The sequence below is a fragment of the Photinus pyralis genome, unplaced genomic scaffold (genome assembly GCF_008802855.1).
Source record: "Photinus pyralis isolate 1611_PpyrPB1 unplaced genomic scaffold, Ppyr1.3 Ppyr1.4_LG8, whole genome shotgun sequence".
Classification (NCBI taxonomy): domain Eukaryota; kingdom Metazoa; phylum Arthropoda; class Insecta; order Coleoptera; family Lampyridae; genus Photinus; species Photinus pyralis.
Window position 1 is genome coordinate 11,819,449 of NW_022170819.1, and position 24,979 is coordinate 11,844,427.

Here is a 24,979-nt window from a genome sequence, read left to right on the forward strand (position 1 = left end):
AAACTGAAATAGGGTGGGAAAAAAATGAATTTACCAATAAAAAAACCAGCCGTCAAATTAATATCAAATTGTGTTGTAAAATTAATTGTTTGTAATGATGTGAATGCGTAACATAAAATTATAACATCACAAAAAGTAGCAGGCAAACGTCAAGAGGTAACGTATAGGTTAAAAACAAGTTTATATGGGTCAAGATTCTCAGAAAGGGTGAAATACAGATGTGACTCATCTTTGGTGCAATAAAGTTCTTTTGTTAAAAGCAAGATGGAAAATTACATGGCCTTGTAGGCAAATTTAACTAAAAACAAGATATGTGGAAATTATTGAATCGCCACTCATTTATCGCGCATAGATTCTAAACTGAAAAGCTTTGATTAGCGTAATCCCGCTCCTGCAAGATAGGTATAACCCGCCCCTGGTTTCGAGCCTACAGTTGAATGTCGAAGACAATCACGGAATTAGGTGTCGTAGCTCAATTTTTACTACAGTTTTTTACCACCTCCGTGACTGCTTCATTCACAGAAAAAATTGTTAGTAACAAACAACAAGTCAGTACATACATCAAACGAATCGGTAATTTTCACATATTAAAATAAAATGATCAAAACTTATATGAATGTTACTTCAGGGACAAGACCAAGTAATCAACATCAATAAACATAAATTAAGCAAGCATTACACCAAAAGCGTAAACAATTACAAATATAGCATAACGGTATCACATAAATGTGATTATGCATTGCGGTTAAACCAAGTAAATTTCAAAAACAAAGATTCAAACACACAAAAAATATAAAATGTGGGATACAAAACACAAATACGATATACAGAAATGCAAATAAGATTACTACCTGCATTAAAAAAACGCACAATAACAACAAACATTTATCGAGCGACGCGTTCAGGACCGCCATTCAAGACAATGTGCTTTGTCATGCCCAACGTAACCCCCGTTCGTGCTTTTTAGATGGCACAGGCTTAAGGTAAGTTCATAGCTCTCCGTTCATACGTTTCCGTTTGTCCGTTAGCCAATCAGAAGACAGCAAATTTTTAAATCGTACGTCGTCCGTTTACGACGGAAAAGTTGGTTGAAGTTGAACATTTACGTTTCCGTTGGTCCGTTTTTAACAGGAGTGAGGGTTATGTTTGGTACGTTAACAGCGTTCGCCTACTCGTTCTTCACGGTAATATGCCAGATAGCAATGTGTTCTTACTTTCGTACCATTTTTACATACTGAAAATCACTGACGGTACAGTACAAAATAAAGTTTAGGTTATGATTATACTTGCAAATGTACAATGTGGACGGATTGCTATGAACCTTAACAAAATTTTCTATCCGTTTGACGGATCAACGCAGCGGATGAACGGACAGCTATGAACCAACCTTTAGATCTTTGATTATAATATAATCAAAGGCTTAATCCTTCGATCGGAGTATGTATGATCGAAGGCTTAATCATATAAACTCGGCGCAGACAGCTTTTTCCCTAGAAATTGCATGGTTGCCAACTCTCAAAAATGTCCGTATCGTCATAACTTGTATATACAGGGTGGAACCTCTCATATTTATGGATGTCATTTGGAATTTTGTGACTCCAATTTTTCTATAGATCTCTTCTAAAGCGATATAACTGCTTTTCTAGGTATTTTGAGGTTACTTACAAAGATAAAGATCTATCAGGGTCCCCATCAGAAAGCTGTGAGAATTATTGCAAGAGGGCGTAGAAGGTATTCTGCCACAAAGCTTCGCTAATTGTCTAAAAAAAACTGCAAGGACAAATAAAATAATCGATACGATATATGCCGTGAAAATAGTTCAGAGTAAGACAAATGTGCGGAAGCGCTGGTGTTGCTAATGGAAATTACATGCTACCGAATTTCTTAAATTGCCGGTGGGTGGCCCAAAAATTCCAAACCTCTGAAATTTACTACCTTCATCAGCAGCCAAACTTGATTACAACCTTCGACAACCCTTGTTTAGCTAGATGTTTTACTACAGTGAATCAAAGAACATTACGAAATCTGGTTCTCTTATTTTTCTGTCATTCTGGAGTGACCTTGCCTGCTATTATGAACAAATGTCATGTTTTGAGAATAGTATGAGTCAGTCCTCAGGCCAGATGGAAGGGCAAATTGAATTTGATAAGACGTCTAAATTGTATGAAATTTGCAGGTGTATCTTTTGTTAAATTTCTTTTTGAAATTATTGTGTGGCATTTAATAGAATAATTGATATTTTGTTTAGGTGGAAATGCAAATGTTGAAGTGGGCATTATCAGAATTAACAATTTAAGAAGCTTCTAAAGGCAACAAAAAATGTGGAGAATTTACGGAACCCGAAGTGGGTGAAATTTCTCCCGGAGTAGATTTTATTTAGTGGTAGGTAGTGTTGGTGAAAAGCAGTCTCATTTTAGTTTTTGGAAATAAAAAAAAATTTGTCACGTGTTTAGGAACCCAGTTTGAGTGTTAGTTAGGGCAAGCCGAGTAATTTGTAAAAATGTGAAACATTTGCTATTTAGGATGGAATAAATTTCATTTTGGCAAACTTTTATTTACGACATTTGTTGTACCATGATGACAACGATATCGATATTTTTTAGTTGACCAAGGCCAACGAATTACAATCACTTCAATACAAAGTGGAAGATACTGAATTATATTTTGATCTGTATAAGTGCTTGTCTATACAAAGAGCATGAATAGAAACCATTTTTTTACATTTTACATAAGACTATCACTTTTTGTCAACAGTGTTTGAAAATGAAAAGGTTTAATGACACACTTACACTACATACCACATTTCACAAAGGAGTTTACTACAGAACCTTATATCTAGCTTTATTGAACGTGTGATGACCGGCGGTTTGAAGTTTGAGTAGTTCTTCTTTAATTAACCTCGTAATTTCGGCTTTGGCTTTCGTCACGGCGATGTCACTCGTACTTTCAATTGCAAGGTATAGCTTGCGTTCACCTTCGGGCGGCGACTTCCCAGGTTGAACGTAGGTCCCACGTACCGTTATTCCCGCCTCCGAGTACTCGGATATTTGCGCCAAAGCCTCCTTAGACGTAACCCTCCACCTGGCCTGCTGCGGGAAGTCGTTGATCTCCAACTCCTCCTCGTACTTCCTAAACGTGTGCTCGTTGTCGTCGTCGAGTCGATCGTCGTCGTCCTTCGGTTGATAGTTCAATTTGGTGTTGAGCTTGGCGGCGAGCTGCTCCGCCACCGTTTTGGCCGTGATCAGCGGATGGCTACCGCTACCCTTGAGAATCGATTCGGCAGCCTGCTGCGTCGCGAACTTCGTATCGCCGCCGTGACTCTTCGTAAGCGTAATCCTGGAGGCCAGCCGTTTCGCCAGTTCCAATTTATCCATCGCCGAATTGTGACCGCCAAGACTCGGATTTATTATACCTATTGGGAAAATAAACATTGGTTGGTTGAAATTACAAAAGCAAAGACCTGCTACAATAATTCCCAAGCGAAACTGAACGTTTACAGAAAAAGTGTAAAAGTTTTTAAACAAAAGAGTAAATTTAAAATGGTTAAAATCAGTCGATTAAAATAAAATGATTTTTTAAATCCCAATGGTAAAATTTGAAATTTCTTATTCAGAATCAATTACAATTACAATCATTAAATGACTCCCAATTAAAATTTGACACCCTAAAAAAAATTTTAACAGAATTTTAAAAGATGTTTGAACACGTGCTTACTTAATCGTTTTAAATTTAAATTGTGATACAATTGCGCGAAATAGGAACATGAGTGGCAAAATTCTTATAAAAAAAAAAACCTAGCATTGCGCAGTCTGCATAATCATCTTTTCGTAATTAATCTCTACTGACACCAAACTATGTCTATACATATAGAACCGAATGTCCACAACAATATACATTTTATATCTTCATCAGCCCCTTTATTCACAGAATTTCGCAAGAACACAAAGAAAAGTGTAAACTCCTACACAAAAGTATAGTATTTTAGCCCCAATATGGCGACCGGAACCAACGACCAATCAAAAACGACATACCTGGTTGTCGCCACTGTTATAAGATGGGTCACCCTTTTTGTATTTGATTTTTCTTAAATTTTCACGTACGCGTTACTATTCCTTTGCGCTCGTAGTGTTTGCTTGTAACATTTTAATACGCCTTTACGGGATAAAGATAAAAGCAGCATTCATCTAAGGTTACCATATCCAGGACCTTTAGATACCTTCTGGACTGTAGGAGGTCCGCCTAATTAACAATGTATTGAGATGGACTTGCTTTAGCTTATCAAATATTGTATTAAATTAACGTCAAACTTAAATTAGTCAAATTCAAGAGTGACTTCCTCAGATGTTAATCTTTGTATACTGTAGATGTGATCTAAAATGTGATTTTCCCCCTCTGTGAACAGTGATTCGGAATTTTCTTCATCACGGTTCTTTTGTTCGACGAGTTCTAGGGGAACACTGTATACCTATGGGTTTAAATACATTCTGTCTAAATTTGCAGGAACTCTTGGCTTCTTGATTCACTTTTGATCAATTTTTCATACACTTGCTTTTGTTTTTCGAATTCATTGTGTGTTGTATGCGTTCCATATTTCCGATAATAAGCTGGGGTCCGAGTGAGTGCAGCCGGGTCTTTCACAACGTAGGGGATCTGGCCATTGTTGAGTGTGAGGTTTGTGTTACTATGCTGAAGTTCCGAGTTCGTGTTTTTTCCGCTTTTGTTAGTGCGGGAACTGTCTCTTGTTTTTGTCTGATGGCAAATTATTGGCAGACAGCGCCCTTCTGAATTCAGACGGCTGCGGCCACGATCCAAAGGTAATATTTTAATTTCGTCATACTCCATGAATGGATCTTGGTTAATGATACGTCTGAATTGTTATCAATATATTTCTTTGCGATTGTCATTAAAAAAATTATATCTCCGTTATTCCTACGGAAGTATATTTCGATAATTATGAGTTGATCCATTTTTGCAAATTATGATTGAATTAAAATTTTGATTTCGAGTAAGACTCATACATTTCACCTTTTATTTGTAACGTCTTATCCTTTTAGCTTCATCAAGAATAGAACAAGGATCTCTTAGTCTACCTTGTAGATATGTTCTATGCGTATTTACAGTCGAAAATTGCTAAATTACCAGAACCAGCTCTGTAGGTTCAATACTTACATTTTCGTAATCATAGAGATGTAGGAAATTAATGGGATTTCGACCCTCTTTTCTTTCCCCCGACCGGCAGGTGTTCCTCACTTTCCCCTCTCCCATTCTTTCAATCAGAAATAGGTCCGCCGGGATGTTATTTTATTTGTTGCAATACACTGGAGGAAGAAAAAAGTTATTTGAATTGTGCTCTCATTTGATATTCTTACGTCCGCCATCTAGGTGTTTCGTATGTAATCCACTAGTTGAAGATGTAAATTATTCCTGTAGTAATTAATAGTAGTTATTATCTAGTATAAGTTTCTTTTACTTAGCTCTTTGTCTTGTCGTTAGAGGCCATTTGAGTGTTAGAGAGGTCTTTTACTCACTTCTTTGTCTTGTTGCTAGAGTTTAGGCTTTGTACTTTTCTGCACTTAATGCTATCCCTTCTTATATTTGTACTTCTTCCTCTTCAGTAAAGGTTCTGCTTTAGCATTGGTTACATGCAAATGTTTTCTTTTGGTACGTCATTACTTTCTTGACTTAAGCGATTAGTGTTTTGGCTTTACCATATTATCTTTGGAGTGGTTTCTCTCTTTCTACTGATATCTGTGGTGGCTCCATTGAATCGATTTTACGGATCCGTATTTACATTTCAACAATATGAGGTATGATAAATCACTACGCACATTTGTCGCGTAGGTTTTTTTAGGGCTTTTCCCTTCTTTCAACCGTTTCTCATAGAATTTCTTAAGTTTTTCTTTTGGACCACCTTTTACGTTGATCTGCCTGGATATTACTACTACCCTCACGCAGTACGTGGATGATACAGCATTATCATTTGGACTCCCAATCTTATTAAGGATTGGTTTTGGCGCGTCAATTGATAGATGAGTTTCTACATTACCGGCAGATTTCCCCGCAATTTCAGTGACACCAATCATGTGATTCTACTGTGACCTACTTACATTAATTCAACTTAAGACTTTCTGCAGAGGCACCTCTAAAAAGCATTATGCAGGTCACTCTGAAATTGGGCACATGCCTGTTGAGGGCCCAGAACAAGAGAGGGATAATAATAAATAAATAATAATAAATAATAAATAAATAAATAAATAAACATGGAAGTTGCTTATATCTGGAGATTTCAAGATAGTTCCTAACTGCAAGTATAACGAAACCCCTTTGGAGATTAACGATCTTGTAAATCGATCCGTTATTCCTCATACTACGTACTTTGTTTTTGGCGCTCCCGAAAATATGACTTTACCGATAACGAGACCCGCTTTTGTCTACGTTACTTTCTGATTGCTACGAAGATTCATTTCTGTTAGTTTGATTACATTGTATCCTTCAGATTAGCTGTGAACTAGTTTTGAAGTTTTGTCCAGAGCCAATATCTACAATTTTTTAGCTAGATTATTTATTTACTCCGAAGAATTTGCTCATATTAGCTTGTTTACACTTTGAATTAATTAGATTGCACTGCTATTCAGTAGACATTTATAAATTTGTACATCGTAAAGTACTTTTCTTGAATTTATCGTCACGTTTATGCTTTTATACCCTGAGATTGTAAGGATAAACGATCAAAATTTTGCTTTTCCTAGTGTAAACTCATTTCAATTATTGATTCTTTTACAGTTTAATATACGATTGCCTCCGTGTCAGACGTTGGTATTGCTATTTCGCAATATTTTATTTGCCGCGCGATCCACTACCCCTTTTATTTGTTTGTTTGTGTTGTGATCTGTTACAGACTTAATAGAAATTCAGAGGGCCGGTACGGTACGACCAGAATTCAAAGGTAATTTTTTAATTTCGTCTTCAGGATCCTGTAACCTGCAGAATAGTTTTCTCAAGCTTAAAGAAAAACTGCCCATGTCTCGACGGAATGTTGTCCATGCAGCTGAAAATCTGGGCGTGAGCGAGACCATGCTTGAAGCAGTTGGACGTTGGGGGGATGAATTGTGTAAATGACAACTAGCAGTTGACGCTAGGTATCACAATCAATGGCACATTACACTGACTCAAAAGAAGGCATTTTGAGCCCAAAAATCTCAATAATTCTGTTTAAAGTTGATCCCTTTTGTGATTTATTCAATTTAGATAAGGTGTTAGAAGTAAGACACATCTGGCCGTTTGCGATAAGAAGTTTTATTATCAGGGGAAAATTAATTAACGCACGTCTTATTTCATTGTTAAGAGTTAAGGTGTTTCGAAAAAATGCGTGTTTCATATTGGAAAAGTGGGGACGTTAGGTGCATTCCGTCGTTGATTGGCGAGTTATTTGAAAATTCTTAAAGGAGTTTATTTGAAGGTGGATGTGGTGCTTTCTTAAATACTTGAGACAACGTGTTAAGGCTGCCCGTTTTCGCGACGATTGATAAACGTGTACATTTTTTTACGCCAAATTACGGGCAGTGAACCATCAAATTCAGTGTTATCAAGCAGAGTGTAAGTTAAGTGCGTCTTATACCGCAAGTAATTTCAAGGTTTCTTATTTTATTTGTCGACCGTCTGCGCGCGGGGTATGTCCAAACATTTTTTTTTGTAATTCTCACAGGTGTTAATCAAAAGTTGTGTAATAAATTCATTGGAAATTTCGGAAGTTGGTCACAGACTATCAAAATGAGAAATTGTAAGTCAATATTTGGATTTGTCATGTAGCCAAATGTGTACGAGGAGAGATTATAACACTCTAAGTTTCAATTTTGATTTGTTTCGAGCTACCTGGGCAGTGTAGTGACCGCATTATTTATTTGGCGCCCAACGTGGGGCACAGCAATATACATATTATAAGAACTACGGTGGAAAAGTTTTCCGGAGATCAAGAAGTGTCTTCTTTGACTTTTTCTGCAAATTTACACTTTTTGTCACTTTCGGTATTTACCCAAATTTTACATTTTACATAATTTCGGCAGTATATGAAAAATAAAGCTTAGGAATCAATTGCGGCAGTTCTATGTTTTCGTAACATTGGATCAAAAACACTGAAAAAAATTGTAAAATGTAAAAAACGTGCAAAAGTCTTAAAAAGATTAATGTAAACCTACCAAGAGGTGCTTTTATTTCCTTAACGGTACGCTTGGTCGCGAACATACTTTCGATTTGTTGATCAATATCGTGCTCGAGATCTTCATCGTCCGAATCTTGCAAGCCCAAGGCAGCCTTCTGGAATTTGCGACGTTCATTAATGGCGGCAGCTTCCGTTTCGTCAAACTTGAAACCCTTTCCACTGAACCCGCCACCGGTATGAACTTTTTTACCTAAACACGCAAATTTATTCAAAAAATCCCTACAGGTTCTTTGCTTACCCTCCAACTCCTGCTTCGATTTATATTTATCCCAAAGCTGGCGCAACGAATCAGGAACCGTCACCGTAGCCAGCTCAAATGCTCTAATGAGATCGCCAGAGTACCTCTCCTGTTCCGGAGTAATGAAGGTGTAAGCAAATCCCTTATTTCCAGCCCTCCCTGTTCGCCCGCAACGGTGCACGTAGTCTTCATAGTGATTGGGGCAATCGTAATTCACAACCAAATTCAACTGTTTCACGTCGAGACCGCGCGCCGCAACCGACGTCGCGATTAAAAGCTTCACTTTCCCCGATTTAAAATCGACTATTGTAGAATCTCGATCGAACTGATCGATACCGCCGTGCAAACTCATACAATTGTAACCCGACTTCATCAGTTCTTTCAGTAGAATATCCGCATTTTCTTGTTTATCTACAAACACAAGGATACTGCCGTGCTCCTGATACAATCCTAACAACTCTAATAGCTTTAAAAACTTCTGCTCTTCCTCCAACACGACGACCTGCTGTTCGACATCCTTGCAGACGACAGATCGCCCGCCGACCTGCACCTCGATAGGTTTCTGCAGTATTCGTCTTGCAAGTGCTTCCATCTGTCGCGGAAATGTTGCACTAAACATAACAGTTTGCCTATCAGGTCGAACATTATCTATTATTCTCATTACCTGAAAGTAAGGTATAATATTAGTATATACCAGCCATAAGTCGGATACACGGAAAAAAGGTGTATTCTCAAGTATAGGAACGGTTTACTTGTCCCTACAAAGGAAAATAAGTTGTACACGAGCTTTTTTATGGGCAAAGCTTGTCAATATCTCAAAATAATCTTCATAAATGGAATAGTTCACAATGCGCAGTCTGCGCATGCGCACATTTGATTTTCACTATAATGGTTCCTATCATATGCAGAAGTCCTGTCCATTGCTAACAACTATGTACTTACAAATTGTAATGAAGCACCTATTTTCGTAAAGGAATTCTATCAAAATTAATGAGCGCGCGGTTCATTGATATAAGCTACCAGTTTTAATGAACATCCGGTACTTCGACGAACTCAAATGGGCGCGTCATGAAGAGAAACTATAGTCTGGAGTGAAAAATAGAAGGTAAACGTAATGTTTCAATTTGTAGAGCAGTTTTAACCGCTGATAAGGAAAACCAGCTGCCGAACGTAATTGAGATCCCGTAGAGATAATTAAATTATTTTTGTAGCATCCGACAGCCCGCGGCATGGAGAAGCAGTGGAAAAATTAATATTTTAGGATGTTGGCTCCGTTAATTAGGTATTAACCGATTTCAGGTTCCCCATGTTAAATTAAAACTAGGGTAGAAACCGGCAGGGTAGTGACCTGCCGAATTTCGGCCCAGTATAATTAATTGCGTAGTGTCTAGTGTCAAATGAAGCGTGCTTAATTAACATGAATTTTAAGGCCGGTCCCAGATTTTTAAGACAACACAGGATCGAGTAAGTGAAGAGGTTTTAATTTTTGAACACTTTCTTACGAATTCGTCGGGCGAACTGGAAATTCTGCTGTTCCCTTTCCGTATTTTGGAAATTTTATAGGGTAAGAGCTTGGCTTAGGGGAGATCTTTCGATTTTTCGTCATATTTAGTAATTTTCTTATCTACCATACCGTTTGACTATCAAGGTAAGAGTTTGATTGCTTAATTCAAATTTACATATAATTTTATTGTATTTTCTTACGCCTTCATTAAATTTTAGTTTTTTTTTATTATGCCGTTTAATTTTAAAGCAACATTTTGCGCGCGGACGTTTTCTAAATTTTTTTCAAATTTGAGTTTCCGAATCAAAAATTTCAGAATTACTCAGAATTTGTTTTGGATTCTGAATTTTTCAAAATTGTTTATAAACCTACAAATTTTGAAGTGCTTTTTAATTTTTCCAAATTTTAAATTTTTATATACTAATTTTGTAGATATCTTGCCAACTATGTACAGTTTTTTTATTTTTTAAATTTTTGTGAGATCCGAATTTTTATGAATTTTCAATTCTTTTTTCAAATTTGAGTTTCCAAATTACTATAATTCAGGATTCGGAATAATCTGATTTTTTCAAGATTAAAAATTTTTTTAAAATGTTTGTTCTACATTTGTGTACAAGTTATACATTTTTTTAATTTATACGTTTCCAAATTACTATATTTTAGAATTTCTCTGAATTTGTTATCACTTCTTCTGATTTATGCTTTTTCGAATTTTGATATTTTTAAAAATACTTCCAAATCCTTCTGGTGTTAAATTTTTATGTAATAATTTTGTAAGTAATCTCCCCAGCTATGGTAGGGTGACCCAATAAGACTGTTCCTCGGCCATATCTCGAGAACCGTTCGTCATATGACTTAGGGGTAAAAAAAATTACTGGGTAAATCGGTCATGAAGAATGCTGGAAAATAGTTCTAAAAATGACCAACAGAGGGCGTAACTGCCATCTTAAATTTTAAAATTGCATTTTCTTTAAATTTCGCACAATAAACTAAAAAAATTTTTTCACATTTTTAAAGAGAACCAGTTTATCATTTTCATAAAAACAAAAACTCAGTTATCTCAAAAACAAAGATGGCGTGGGGCGTTGAATTGTTTTTGCAATAACCTTCTTTAACTTCTTAACGGTTTGACGGATTTAAAAAAATTGGTATGGTTGAAAAGAGCATTCCTTGGGCAATGAGAATCAACCAAAATATAGTTAATTTAATTGAATGCTTTTCCGCCAGGGGGCTAGTTTTGACACTGACCCAAAATCCTATGGAATGATATGACTTTTCCTTTATGAAAAAGTAGCCAAATAACATCCAGAGACCAGTGAAAACCGTTTTTCAAAATCTCGTTCCTAACCTCAAAAATTGGGAAGATGAGATTAATTAATTAATTAATAAAAATGCTTAAATTGTATCTTAAATTTACTTTTTACGTATTTCCGATATTTGTCGATGGCGCGAAAGAAAAGCACCCTACACTTTTAGGTAGGCCTTGGAAAATTAAACACGATGCATTTCCTATAAAATAATAGCAGCCGTAATTTGTAAATTATTCTGCTGTTTTTACATTTAAAAAGTGCAGTTTTTTGAATTTGTAATCTCTTCTAAAATGCCGATTTCTAACCAAGAAGCATTTAATATGCTGGCGGTGATGGTTCGTGGTCGATTCGGATAACGCAAATAGAAGATGCGGGCAGCGATGGTCGCATTTTGAAAATACTCAAAATATATCGCCAGTATATTAAATGCCTCTTGGTTAGAAATCGGCATTTTAGAAAAGATTACAAATTCAAAAAACTGCACTTTCTGAATGTAAAAACAGCAGAATAATTTACAAATTACGACTGTTATTATTTTATAGGGAATGCATCGTGTTTCATCTGTTTAATTTTCCAAGGCCTACCTAAAAGTGCAGGGTCCTTTTCCAAACAAAACAATCTTTCGCGCCATCGACAAATACCGGAAATACGTCAAATAAGATACATTTTATTAATTAATTTTCCCAATATTTGAGGCTAGGAACGAGATTTTGAAAAGCGGCTTTCACTGGCCTCTGGGTTTTATTTTCATTTTTCATAAAGAAAACGTCATATCATTCCATTTGATTTTGTTAGGATTTTGGATCATAGTGTCAAAACTAGCCCCCTGGAGGGAAAGAATTCAACTAAATTAACTATATTTTGGTTGATTCTTGTTGTCCAAGGAATGGTTCTTTTCAACGATACCAAATTTGTTACAATCGGTCAAACGGTTAAGAAGTTAAAGCAGGTGATTGCAAAAACAATTGAACGCCCATCATTGTTTTTGAAATAACTGAGTTTTTGTTTTTACGAAAATGATACCTAGATAAACTGGTTCTCTTTAAAAATGTGAAAAACTGTGTTTAGTTTATTATGCGAAATTTAAAGAAAATGCTATTTTAAAATTTAAGATGGCAGTTACGCCCTCTGGTGGTCATTTTTAGAACTTGAAAATATTTTCCAGTGATTCTTCATAACCCATTTACCCAATAATTTTTTTATCCCTAACTCATACGACGAACGGTTCCCGAGATATGGCCGAGGAACAGTCTTATTGGGTCACCCGGTACAATTTGTAGCATTTTTTATTTTTTTGAGGTTTCCGAATGGTTACACATTTATAATTCAATTTTCCAAATTTGACTCTCCAAATTACTAATAATTCATGATTCGGAATCATCTAATTTTTTCAAAATTTTTAAAAATCTTTAAAAGTGTTTTTTCATGTTTCTAAATTATTGTACAAATTCTAGAATTTTTAAATTTTTTTGAGTTATCCAAATTTTAATGAATTTTCTAATCTCTTTTTTAATTTGTGTTTTTGAATTACTATAATTTTCTGAATTTGTTTCGGATTCTTCAGATTTTGGCAAAATTTTTATAAATGTTCATGTATTCGAATTTTGCAGTGAATTTTAATCGTTCCAAACTTGTTCGATTTTACATGTTTTGAGTTCCAAGTTTTCAATTCTTTCTTCAAATTTGATTTTCTGAATTACTATAATTCAGAATTCCTCTGAATTTGTGTAAAATTCCTCTGATTTTTTCAAAAGTCATATAAATCTTCAAATTCTCTTCGAATGTTGAAGCGTTTTTTTTTCAAAATTTTTCTGGATATTCTGATAATAGATTCAGATTTAAGAATTAAGTGCCCATAGAAGGTGCTAACTGGAACCGTCAATCTCCAACCATTGAAGCTAGGAAAATAAAAAACCAAATTTGACATTTTCAGTTTTTCGGTGATCTCAATTATTTTCAAAGATTTTTCAAAAAATTCAAAAGGGTTTTAGTCACAGAAAGGGGCAACATTGTCCCCATTTAACCTAAACTGTACCTCTCACCGTTACAGAGATCTCGATAGTGAGCCACGAATTTGAACCACCCCGTACGGTTATTATAATTTCAAAATTGTTGTGATTTCCGATTTTTTACTAATTTTCTCTTTGTGAAATTTGAGTTTCTGCATTACTAAAATTCAAAATTCTCTGGATTTTTCCGAATTTGTGCGATTTTTTTTAAATTTTCAAGCACTCATTTTACAGATACTTCACCGGCTGTGTACAATTTCTGGCATTTTTTGAATTTTCTGATTTCAAATGAGTCGTCATTCCTCTGTTTTGAGTGTTTGAATTATTATAATTCAGCATTTCTAAGTTTGTTTTGGATTCTTCTAACACTGCGTATATCTTAACGTCAATTTTTTTGCATTCTTGTATCACACAACCTATATTTTTTTAAATTTTAGCCATGAAAATCAATAAAAATCGTATATATTTTTACTGTTTTTAAATAGTAGGCCATGAATTCATGGAAATTTGTTTTGTTTATTGTAGCCATGGTAACTAAGACGATACCAATAAAAAAAATGGCTAACGGTAGAGCATGCCATTTCAAAATTTTGAAAAATATGATATAATAATTACATAAAAAAATATAGGTTGTGATACATCAATGTAATCAGGAAAAAAATTGACGTTAAGATATACAGGGTGTTGCATTTAAAAAATACTAACTTTGGATCAAATTTCAGAAACAGTGATCCAAAAATGTATTTTGACTAATGTCTTTAAAAAATGTTAATCTATGTTTCTAACATACCTGAGGTTCAAATCCCATGTCGAACATGCGATCAGCTTCATCTAAGACGATATACGTAACACGCCGCAAATTAGTCACTTTTCCACCGTTCGCCGCCAACATATCTATCATTCTGCCCGGCGTGCATACGATTATTTCGGCTCCTCTTTTCAGTTCGGCGATCTGTTCCGAAATTCCTGTTCCCCCGTACACGCAGACGGCGTGTAAATTTAAACTCTTCGTAAACCGTTTAATGTCCTTCCCAATTTGCATGCACAATTCGCGAGTCGGCGTCATTATAATCGACACCGGACCGTCGGTCTCCTCCAAGGCGGGCTGGTCGAGTATGTGTCGAAACATCGGTAGCAGAAAGGCCAAAGTTTTTCCGCTACCAGTCTTAGCGATTCCAATCAGGTCGCGACCTGACATGATTGCGGGTATGGCTTGCGTTTGAATCGGAGTTGGTTTTTCGAAGCCCAATTTTTTTAAAATGTTGAGTTCCTTAGTGGACACGCCGCATTGTGCCCATGTCTTAATAGGTTTTGGACACCCTTTACCTTAACAAAAGAAACAGTACTCGATTACTTTTGGTATTGTGGACATACTTTATAGGAATATTACGTAATTCTGGTCTGGTCTCGATTTCAAGAAAAACGTATGCATTACCCCGTGTAGTGGGCGGTTGCTTTAGAATTTCAAAAGTTTTATTTTCGAATTTGAAATTTGTTCAACATAGGAAAATTCACACATATACTGCTTCACAGCGAACATGAACAAAAGTATGTCTTCAATAAGAGCGATAACAAAGTGTGCACTGTCGAGATAAAAAGCTAGTGAGAGTTGTAAGGGTTTTTTTTTGCAGACAAGGTTAGACTTTAAGAGCAAGCACGTATACTATTTATTCAAAACAAGAACGTTGCTGCTATTTTTGCATAGCGTCGTTAAGAAGCGGTAATTGAAACCGGATGCGTGCGGGTCACCTTACCTGCAATTTTATACGTGTGCGCACAGACGAATTAGTCAATTATGGGACAAGGAAAAATGTTGTTAGGCGCCTGATTAGTAGCAAAGCTGTTTATTATGAGTGATAACATTTACGCGAAGGAGCATTTTCGAGTCGGAGAAGCGCAATTCAAGTAAAAACGGCAATGAGTGAACTCACATTAACTTATTGTGATAAAAAAAGAATTTCTTTTTTTCGGATCGCTAACAGTAACGGCTGGTTAAAGCAAGTTCTTCAAAGTCATGGGATAGCGCATTGGACGATAAATTTTGTATACAACGGACCTCGAAAAAAATGAGAGAAAATGTTGGCATACAAGCTATCCTTTTCTTTCGGTGTAAAATGAAACAATAGACTTGTTCGTTGCTATAGTCTACATCTAAATGAATGAAGCAACTTCACAGTGAGCAATAAACAATTTTTATCCTCCTACCTTTCACTCGGATTCCCTCCAATTCCTCCTTGTACGCGTCCACATCTTCCTGCGTCATCCGCGCGATCTCAGGAACCTCAACGTAAAAGCTCTTTCGAAATGGTAAATACGATATGTGATTATGATCAATCTTAATCAGCTCCTTTCGCTGTTTGTTGGCGATATTTGCGGCCGTATCCTTCAAGTCTTCTTGTTCCTCTTCGGAGGAATATTCAAGGCCGTCTTGATTTTGTTCTATCAATTCGCCTTTATTCTTGGACACCTTCGATTTTGCGACGCCGGTTACGATGACCATTCCTTTGGGCACGTTTGAGTCCACTTTTGTTGTTCGCTTTAAATCTAATGAATGTATCTGTCTCACTTCCTCGTGGACGCCTGCAAACATAATATGGCGATTAGATGGACGGAAAACACTAGTTTTTTGGCAATACGGCGAAATTGAGAAATTTCTTAATAGTACTATACATATCCAGTTTCAGTAAAACTTCGGCACATTTAGTTGAAATTTTGTTCTATATCAGAATTGTTAGTTGTTAATTTATTTAAATATCCACCTCGTATTTTATTTAGTTGTTCACTTTCATTACGTGTTAAAAGTCTAGCTTTAAACATTTACGCAGTGTTTTGTTAAAGTTATCACATTTAAATCCAGTCTTTGCGACAAGAATTTCCTTATCGCTGCGTTAGGATAATTAGTTTCAAGATAAGAAAATACAGGCGGGCAGTTTATTTGGAAAACGCATTAATTTTGTGAAGGAAGGAAGGATTATTTTTGGTAGCGTTCGAAAACGAGCATTAAAACTGCAAGGCCATGCAGGTTTACGCCGATATCAGTTTGATAAGAAACTTTTTGCTTGACCTGAGAAATGCAAGAGACAATTGGGGTTAATTCGAAGAAATTTCAACTCGCCTATTTAAGTGAGTTAATTAACAGTTGCTAATTAAATGAGTTGCAGAAACAGCATCCGATTAAGTCGTGAGTGGTCCCAAAAGAAGCGCTCTTAATTGATTTGAATTTTAAGACCAATTACAGATTTTTAGGAGGTCGGCAGACCGCACAATTAATTTAAAAGAAGTTCTACTTTTTGAATGTAAACAATCGAATACGCTATGTCGGCTGGAAAAACCATCTACCCTTCCATGAGGTGGACGAATTTTATTATTTATGTAATTTGAGATTCAATCATGTTATTTGAATTCGAGGTCAAGTTTGTTTTATATCAGAATTGTTAGTTGTTCATTTGTTTAAACCTTGTATTTTATTTGGTTGTTCAATTTCATTATGTGATAACAACTAACTTGAAACATTTGCGTAGTGTTTTGTTAGAGTTATCACATTTAAATCCGGTCGTTGCGATAAGAATGTTAAATTTTTTTATTTTGTACCCGAAATTACATTACATATTAATGAAAGCCTGCTGAATTTCTCAAATTAATAACATTTACGTCAATATCGAGATTTTCGGCTGATAGAAGTGGCAACACTCCATGAAAAAAAGGGGCGGAGTTATCCATTGGCAGATAGGTTTTGACTATTATTTTCATGTCAGTGCGCCCATTTAAAAGATACACAGCTGAACTATATGTATGACGTCTCGGTCTGCGCCGGCGCAAAAATTGTGCACACAAAACTAAAAGTTCTACCAACCTAACATGTAGGCATCTAAAGGATCAATGTCATCGTAGCGTGGAATGTCAGGCTTTTGTTCCACTTCCTCTTTTTCCTCCTTCTCCTCCTCATCTTTCTCTTTCTGTTTCTCCTCCTCGACCTCTGCTTCTTCTTCTTTCATTTCAACATCCTCCCTTTCCGACTTATCATTCTTCTCTTCGTCCTCAGAGTCATCCTCGAGCGACCATTTCTTGGCAGTGCCCTGCGGCACGGCGGCCGACTTTTGACCCTCCTTCTTTATCGCGTCCTGCTCCCTCTTCTTACGTTCGGCGCGCCATCGTTCGATGCGCTCTCTCCGTTTCTGCATCTCCAATTCCAATTTTCTCTGCTCTTCCTCCTGTAAAACGGATAAAGTATGCACTCGTAATTGACGGTGGGTTTGTACCTTATCCAAATTTGTTCGATCGTACGACATGTGAGAATGATCGTCCGACTTCTTAGACTCTTTGGGGGAACGAGACCTCGACTTGTCACGTTTGCGCGATTTCATCCGTTTTTCCTTGCTCTCACCTCTAAATTAAGCAAAAATAAACATTACACAAGTAACTTAACGTGCCACAATACCGCCTGCGATCCCTTTCATGACTATATGATCGTCTGTCGCGCCTATCTCTTGACCGGCTCCGTCGGTCCCTTGAACGACTCCGTCTGTCTCGCGATCTACTTCTTTTGTACCGCGAAGACTTGGACTTCTCCCTATCTTTGCTGCGAGACCTACGCCGTCTACGTTCGGGTGTTCTGCTCCTGGCCCTTCTGTAAAGTGGCATCATGGGCACCAAATTAGAAGGCTCACGTATCGCTGACTTACCCATTTGATCTTCCCATTTTAAGAACAACAGCGTAGGACTTGGTCACATTAATTAAGCCGCTGAATAAATAATGTTTGGATATACGATGGAAATAACCTTAAACCTTTAATAAAAATGTAAAATACAAACGCCAACCAAATCCTAAGTTATGTGTTGCCAATATTAAAGTTATCAGAATTACCAACATTAAGACCGCGTTTCTACAGGATCAGGCAAAAGTAAATTGCAAATAAAAGTTGTTTTTCCACCTCTGGGTAAATTTAATCGGTAGATAAGTACCGTGACAACGATTGTATCGACAATGGTAACCATGGAATTTATTCGGAGAGTAAAGTTGTTAGAGGTGGAAAAACCGGGTTCCACACACTTTGACGTAAATATATCGTCGCCAGGAGTGATTACTATACCCTTGTCATAAACTAAGAACCAAAACGTTTATTCTGCTTTTTAATATGAAACACCATCAAATAAAGATTAGTGAACTTTCGTACCTAGTGCATTTGATGGAATCGATATATATTCGCGATTCGAAGTAACAGTGAGACCTCTGCGGTGGCAGCTAAATACCGTTGGGAGAAGACGCCAATGTGATAGCGTTTCCTTAAGTATTTGCACTTCATTTACGAAACCACAAATAATTAAGAAATCATCGTCTAACCTCTGAAATATTAAAACATGTCACATTCAAATATGTTACGTGCAGTCTTTGCTACAAGTAAGCAATAAGAAAAATTGAAATCGTCAATTATTTAAAACACGACACGTCGAATAATATTGTTTGTGGTCAGTGTAATTATGCCACGATTAGTAAGTCTGTTTTAAAGCATCATCGACGCAAGGGAATGTCGGCGCGTTGTAAAGTTATTAAAATGCGTTATAATATAAATTATAATTATTGATCATTTTTCTAATTCTTCCCGTAGATAGTTTAATTGCTTTGTAGGGTAGGTACCTACGTAAAGTTCTCTTGCCAGGGAAGAGAATTAATATTGCTAAGTTTCAGTTCCGTAAATTGGTCATTAGCAGATTCCAATTCAGTTTTCCAATTAACCTTATACGAAAACGAGCATTAAAATTGCAAGACAAATCCAAAATCCAAATGCGTCTATATATTTTATAAACTTAAATTTTGTTCTCTTTTTTTATATTATTTCATATTGTGTCCTATAATTGGTGTAAACTGTTGGGCATTAAATCATTAAATAAAAATAAATAAATAAAAAGACCATACAGTGATATGCAGACATAATCAGCTTCATAAAGTATTTCGCCGCCCGCTTGACCTGGCAATTAAATATAGAAGCTTTAAATTTTGAGGGCTTTCTTGCGAATACGATGGTCGGCTGGGAAATCTTTCTAATTCCAAATCTTTTTGGGACTTTAGGTATATAAGGTAATAACTATAAGGCACGATTGAGGAGAATCTTTTTGCATTTTTCGCTGTGCTCGCGTACATTTTATTTTGACGGTATAAGCGTTTTGCTACTTTTCTGCCGTTAATTATAAGGAGGGGCATTGTTTTGCTTTTCCATAGGTTCCGCTAATTTATGCTTGGTTGCTTCTGCTCTCGAAAGGAAAATTGCTGTTTTGCCGTGCTCCTGCTTTTAGATTCGTCACCCATCACCGACCGCTACTGAGTGCTCCTAAGAGCCCCTGGGGTTTCAGTTTTCTTTCTCTGAGCGAGTTTATCAGTGGCAACCGCTTCCACCGCCAACCTTGACCAGCGGCAAGGCCGCATCCCTTGGCGGCGCTCGAGTTCAACGTTTCAATTAAAGTTAATTGGAATGCAGTGAATTGTGATTCTTGTCTCAATTAAATTCTACTTTGCTTAAACTAATTAGTTTTCTTTAAAGCAACCGAAGTTCCACCTGCATTATTGTTTTTAAAGGTGAACGTCTCTTCAAACCGTAAAATCTATTTACGGCAACAGTACGGGTCGCTTGAATTTTAGAACATTCCAACAGTTTGCCGACAGGTGGAGTCGTGTATCAGTGCCATCCCAACGGTCGAAACATTAACATATGGTTAGAGCTTTAGTCTAAGTCTAAGAACATGCTCGTCTCATATAAAGACTGAAGCCTTCGTATAATAATACGTTTTATATCATGCTTATATTTAGAGTGGACAAGCCCCTTTTTTTGTTGTAAATGATACCCGGGATATTTTGGTTTACTTTAGCTATTTGTCGATGTAACAGATCTTGGGGTGTGAGAACTTAAGATGTATTTGAATGTGCGTTAGAAAATATATATTTATTCCAAAAAAAATAAACGTGTACAAAGTATGCATGCACAGAACCTAATTTCCATATACTTGTAGAGCGATTTGTTTGAAATGTTGTCTAAATAATTTTAGCACGCGCATGCGCACAACCCAATTGCCTTATTTGAATTTCAGTTTGTTTAAAATTGTGCTCCAATATGGTGTCAGAGTGAGGCAAAATAGAACTATAGAGGATTAATTATGTACATAGAGTTCAAGTGTGAACTCAAAAATGTATTCTCAGTTGAGACTTTCACCATTTTCAGTATTCCAAATTGTTTGACAAAGCCAATCTAACCCTTCATTAATTCCCTCTCCGTTAATTGCAGATGCTGGTTGGATATGCCACTAAAAGGACATAAAACTTAAAATTCTATTGTCGGTACACTCTGCTACTAAGCCATACTGGTATTCTTAATGACTTCAAATTCATTTTGTCAGTGAGTTCCTCGACTGTCATCGCATTAGGCAGGTCCTGTTTATTTGCAAATATAAGAACTACCAATTGGTTTTTTTCGAGATTTTCAATCTAAAACTATTGGAATACAGTACAGTTTTTTTTATACTTACAAACACACCCAACTACGTAAATAATAGTCCGACGTCGATATGCACATAGTATCTGTAGAATCAATTACAAATATTAGGACACTCGCATTGTCAAACACACGTAACCAACACGGTAGTATCTTCTCGCCACCTCCCATGTCTACCATATTAAAAGATATGCCTCTATGTACGATTGTCTCTTGAAAATAACCTGTTGTATGACAGGTCTCTATGGGGTGATTCGTTCCCAATTTGTATTTATATAAAATTGTGGTTTTTCCAGCATCACTTTGCCCAGCTTTAAATAATAGGTAAATGAATATACCTATAGTTGGTATATTATTTAATTTTAGTTTTCTATCTATACACCTTTGATTTATATGTAGCTTACACGGAATATGAACAAATTAATCTGCTACAAAGATTTATTTATTAGCATAATGTAAATGTATTTGAGAGCAAAATCTACTAACGTAGGTATGTATGAAACATTACTCGCCCTCAGTAATTGTTATACTATAGCGCTACACTATTATCGTTTTTCTACTACTGCAAACCAAAACCATGTCGGTGCTGTACACGAACAGCAGCATTCAGTGCCTACTACCTACTTTACAGTCTTTCTTAGATAACTAGTACCAATAGTACAAAGGTGTATTTGATTATACATAATTTACTACCTATGTAAACAATTTTCTCGGGGGTTTTTCTTCGACAGCCCATAACATTTACTATTCCACCCATATCACTGCAAGTAGACACGAATTGCACAACAGCACAACATCAAAATTGTAATTCATGAATCATGAATAGATAAAATCCAATGAACAAAAGATAACATGTAACAGGTTAAGTGCAGGTTAACAAACACGATCAGCTGAGTTGTTACATTTTTGTAGCAGCTTTGTTTATTTTTATTTATTTATTATAAACAAAGGTAGCAGATAAATTTATCTGCCCTGTATACCATACCAAATGCCGATATCGTAGCCAGAAGTGATTACCGTTACGCCATAAAAATGATTAGAAATTATACTCCGAGAGGGGGATAGTGAGCATTTACTTTTACCATTGAATATTCAAAGCCTTTACTTACAAACATTAAACTATATAGATATACACGGACCTTTTAAAAAAAAATAAGAGGTCCGGTGACTATATATAACTCTCGCCAGGAAAGATTGCCGGTCATAGAACACTTGATCCCGGTCTACAATCTTTGTTTTTCTTAAGATGCGAGCGACTTCCGGAATAGGATCGTGCCAATGTTGAACGAAAAGTCTTTTTGTTGAACATTGACACGATACTATCCCGGAAGACGCTCACATCTTCAGAAAAACATAGATTGTAGACCGGGATCAAGTGTTCTATGACCGGCAATCTTTCCTGGCGAGAGGTTTACTATTGTTTAGTGTATAGTTATAGCGTTTTCGATTGGCAAAACTCGTGCTGCACGAGTGCAATTTTTACGTTCTATTGGTAATTTTAGGGCAATTTTCTGTGTTCCATTGGCAAATGTGATGCAACAATTACGCACTAAATGCAAATTTTGACACACGAGGCCGGAGAGCTCGTGGAGCAAATTCAAAATAAAAGTGCGACAATTTGAATTTGTTTCTTGCGTTGGAGAGTTTTTTGTTGTCATCTAGCGATAGCGAAGATGATGAACTAGCCATATATAACTTCTACTTTACAAAAAGTTGCATTTACTCTTTAAAGTGAACGCCAAAAATTGGTTCTTTACAGGAATTTCAAATTTATATTCCTCATTGTTTATCATAAATAATAGTGAAGTCGTTTCAGTCATTTTTTAGAATACAGATTTGTCGATTACCTAAATCATTGTATAAATACAAATCTAAAATGAGGTTATGGACAAATGACAGCAAATATTTACGAATATTTATGTTCCATTGAGAGCAATTTTCACATGGATTTCTTCAGTTTCTCGTGCAACACTCGTGCAGTACGAGTTTTGCCAATCGAAAACGCTATAAGACAGAGAATAATTCAAGAATGTCGAAATATTGCAAAACCAACATTTGAAAACGTTCGACAAGAGTTTGAGAATAAATTATATTACTGTCTTACCAATATCGGAAACCATTTTGAACATTTATTGAAATAAAAGCCAACTTTAGAAAATGTATCATATTAGTTTATTTTTTGATTTGCAGGATATTACTAACCTAAATCATTGAATAAGCACCTTAAAGAAGTATAACGCCCGTGTTATAACTGATGAAATAAGAATCTGCCCAGGATTCTGTCGTCCCCCTATTGTGGGGGAAAGTGAACCACAAATTTAAAGCTAGTTACCGACCTTGCAGATTTCTTTACTTCTTTATAATTCCAACGTTGCCAGATTTTTCGCAAGCGCTTTGAATTTGAATAAACTAGAATAAAATATTGAATAAGCTTTTATTCAATGCCAATAACAATATTATGTAAGGGAGGATCAATCTGAAATGTAAGATCATAAGGAACAATAAATAAAGTAAAAAATGTAGTTTAATCTAATAAGAAAGCAACAAGAACTGTTCTAAGGACCATTATCTTTACATAATAAACAATCAAACTTTACCTAGCTCCATATAAGGATCTGGTAAATATGAAAACACTGTTCAACTCTGATAAACAAGGAAAACAAATGACCCCTAAGTATAACTGGTTTCCCTGTTTAAAATAGTCATTATTTACCGCCGGAGGCCAAATATCCTTCAATATTTGTGGTAATTAACCACTTTGCAGTGTATGCAACACACCTTACACCAATTTCAGGTTTTTCTATGTAGTTATACTTCTTTAAAGTGCTTATTCAATGCCTAAATGTAATTTGGTATGGTTGGAAAGCATTTTTTCAGAGCTTTCTAACGTTGCAGATTTAAAAATTGTGGTGGTTGTGGCGCAGGGGGTTGGAGGGGGTGCGTCGCCAACTATGTATTTGTGATTCTCCCTCCGAATTACCGAAACGGATTTTGATTTTTTAAAATATCTCGTTTATTTACTAAGACATGGGGGTTGGTAAGTTTTCAATTTGCCACCCTGTATATGATTAGGCCACTCTTTAGGTATTTCAGATCTCAAATCACGTTTATAAACTTTTCGCCGGTGTATGATAAACGGGTTTTGTATAAGTATTGCACCTCGTGTTTCCAGTTTTTTGAATTTTCCAAGCGTATCATGGAATGAAATCCAAGGTCAGGCCCTAGACCTTGACATGACATACCAATCACTGCACTAAACGAGAATCAATTCAATTCCAGACTTCATTCAGTCTGACTCAGAATAGCGCAAGGCGTAGAAAAGTATTTGTCATCTCGCGAAGGTATATTTTATACATAATTTTATTAATACTTTCACCTTACTGTAGTAACTAGCGTTAATACAATGGGTCTTTTTAGTTCTAAAATCATCGACATGTCGTCTCCAAAAGCTGCTTTGGTAAAAGAGTTAATTTCCAGTGACAAAGTTGTCATTTTTTCGAAAACCTACTGTCCATATTGCAAGCTGGCTAAAGAGGTAACTTATCGGGTTTCAGTCATCAGATACAATCTTTCTTTATAGGTTTTCGATAAACTCCAACAAAAATACACTGCCATCGAATTGGATGAAAGAAGCGATGCTGAGGAAATACAGTTAATACTAGGCGAAATGACAGGTGCAAAGACGGTAATTGAGGTTATAGGTTTTAAAATCCCATTTGTCATGATGATGTATTTTAGGTGCCTAGAGTCTTCGTAAAGGGAGAGTGTTTAGGAGGCGGGTCTGACGTAAAAGCCCTATACGATAACGGAAAATTAATGCATTATTTCAATGCTCCATAATTAAAGTATATGTAAAGGTCGTAAGTATCATTGTTCTTTGTTCTCTTGATTTATCTTTTTACTGTTAGTAGAGAGCACAAGGGCAGGAATGCTTGATAACATAAGATTAACCTGCCCATTATTTAACTACAAGCTGCAACAGTCGAGTGAAGTTTGCCACAAAAGGGCAGCTTTACCTGGTTTGGTTCTGAATTCATTGTACCAAAATTCGTTTACAAAATCTGTGTGTACTTGCCCCTTTTGCAAAACAAATTTTGAGTAAATCCCCAAGCTATTAATAACCTTCCTGATGGGTGAACTTCCTAGCAAGTGCGTCCGTAGATGGGGAGTAACCTAGGCAAGCTAGGTCAAAGGCAAACAGATACTTGCAACTTGTAAA

General features: G+C 36.1%; 3 protein-coding genes across 4 annotated transcripts; 1 reads left to right on the top strand and 2 right to left on the bottom strand.

Annotated features, from left to right (window-relative positions):
* Positions 1-2,538: 2,538 nt before the first annotated feature.
* Positions 2,539-18,170, bottom strand: LOC116177767 (probable ATP-dependent RNA helicase DDX46). The gene is made up of 9 exons (XM_031496856.1): positions 17,962-18,170; positions 17,718-17,906; positions 17,539-17,665; positions 17,133-17,490; positions 15,485-15,859; positions 14,070-14,605; positions 8,457-9,120; positions 8,196-8,408; positions 2,539-3,412 (listed from the first exon to the last, which is right to left on the bottom strand). Exons 1-9 carry the CDS (start codon positions 17,976-17,978, stop codon positions 2,820-2,822), a joined length of 3,072 nt encoding a protein of 1,023 aa, XP_031352716.1. The 5' UTR covers positions 17,979-18,170; the 3' UTR covers positions 2,539-2,819.
* A 2,025-nt stretch (positions 18,171-20,195) lies between these two features.
* LOC116177791 (ADP-ribosylation factor 1-like) lies at positions 20,196-21,548 on the bottom strand. The gene is made up of 4 exons (XM_031496901.1): positions 21,454-21,548; positions 20,803-21,071; positions 20,631-20,753; positions 20,196-20,572 (listed from the first exon to the last, which is right to left on the bottom strand). The coding sequence occupies exons 1-4, from the start codon at positions 21,515-21,517 to the stop codon at positions 20,465-20,467; spliced, it is 564 nt and encodes a 187-aa protein (XP_031352761.1). The 5' UTR covers positions 21,518-21,548; the 3' UTR covers positions 20,196-20,464.
* Positions 21,549-23,941: 2,393 nt separating this feature from the next.
* LOC116177794 (glutaredoxin-C4-like) lies at positions 23,942-24,619 on the top strand. 2 transcript variants are annotated; one of them, XM_031496906.1, is made up of 4 exons: positions 23,942-24,101; positions 24,178-24,295; positions 24,341-24,445; positions 24,499-24,619. In XM_031496906.1, exons 2-4 carry the CDS (start codon positions 24,194-24,196, stop codon positions 24,598-24,600), a joined length of 309 nt encoding a protein of 102 aa, XP_031352766.1. In that variant the 5' UTR covers positions 23,942-24,101; positions 24,178-24,193; the 3' UTR covers positions 24,601-24,619. The 2 variants fall into 2 exon arrangements, with proteins under 2 accessions (XP_031352766.1, XP_031352765.1); XM_031496905.1 differs by having other exon boundaries at positions 23,975-24,101; positions 24,147-24,295.
* Positions 24,620-24,979: the final 360 nt, after the last annotated feature.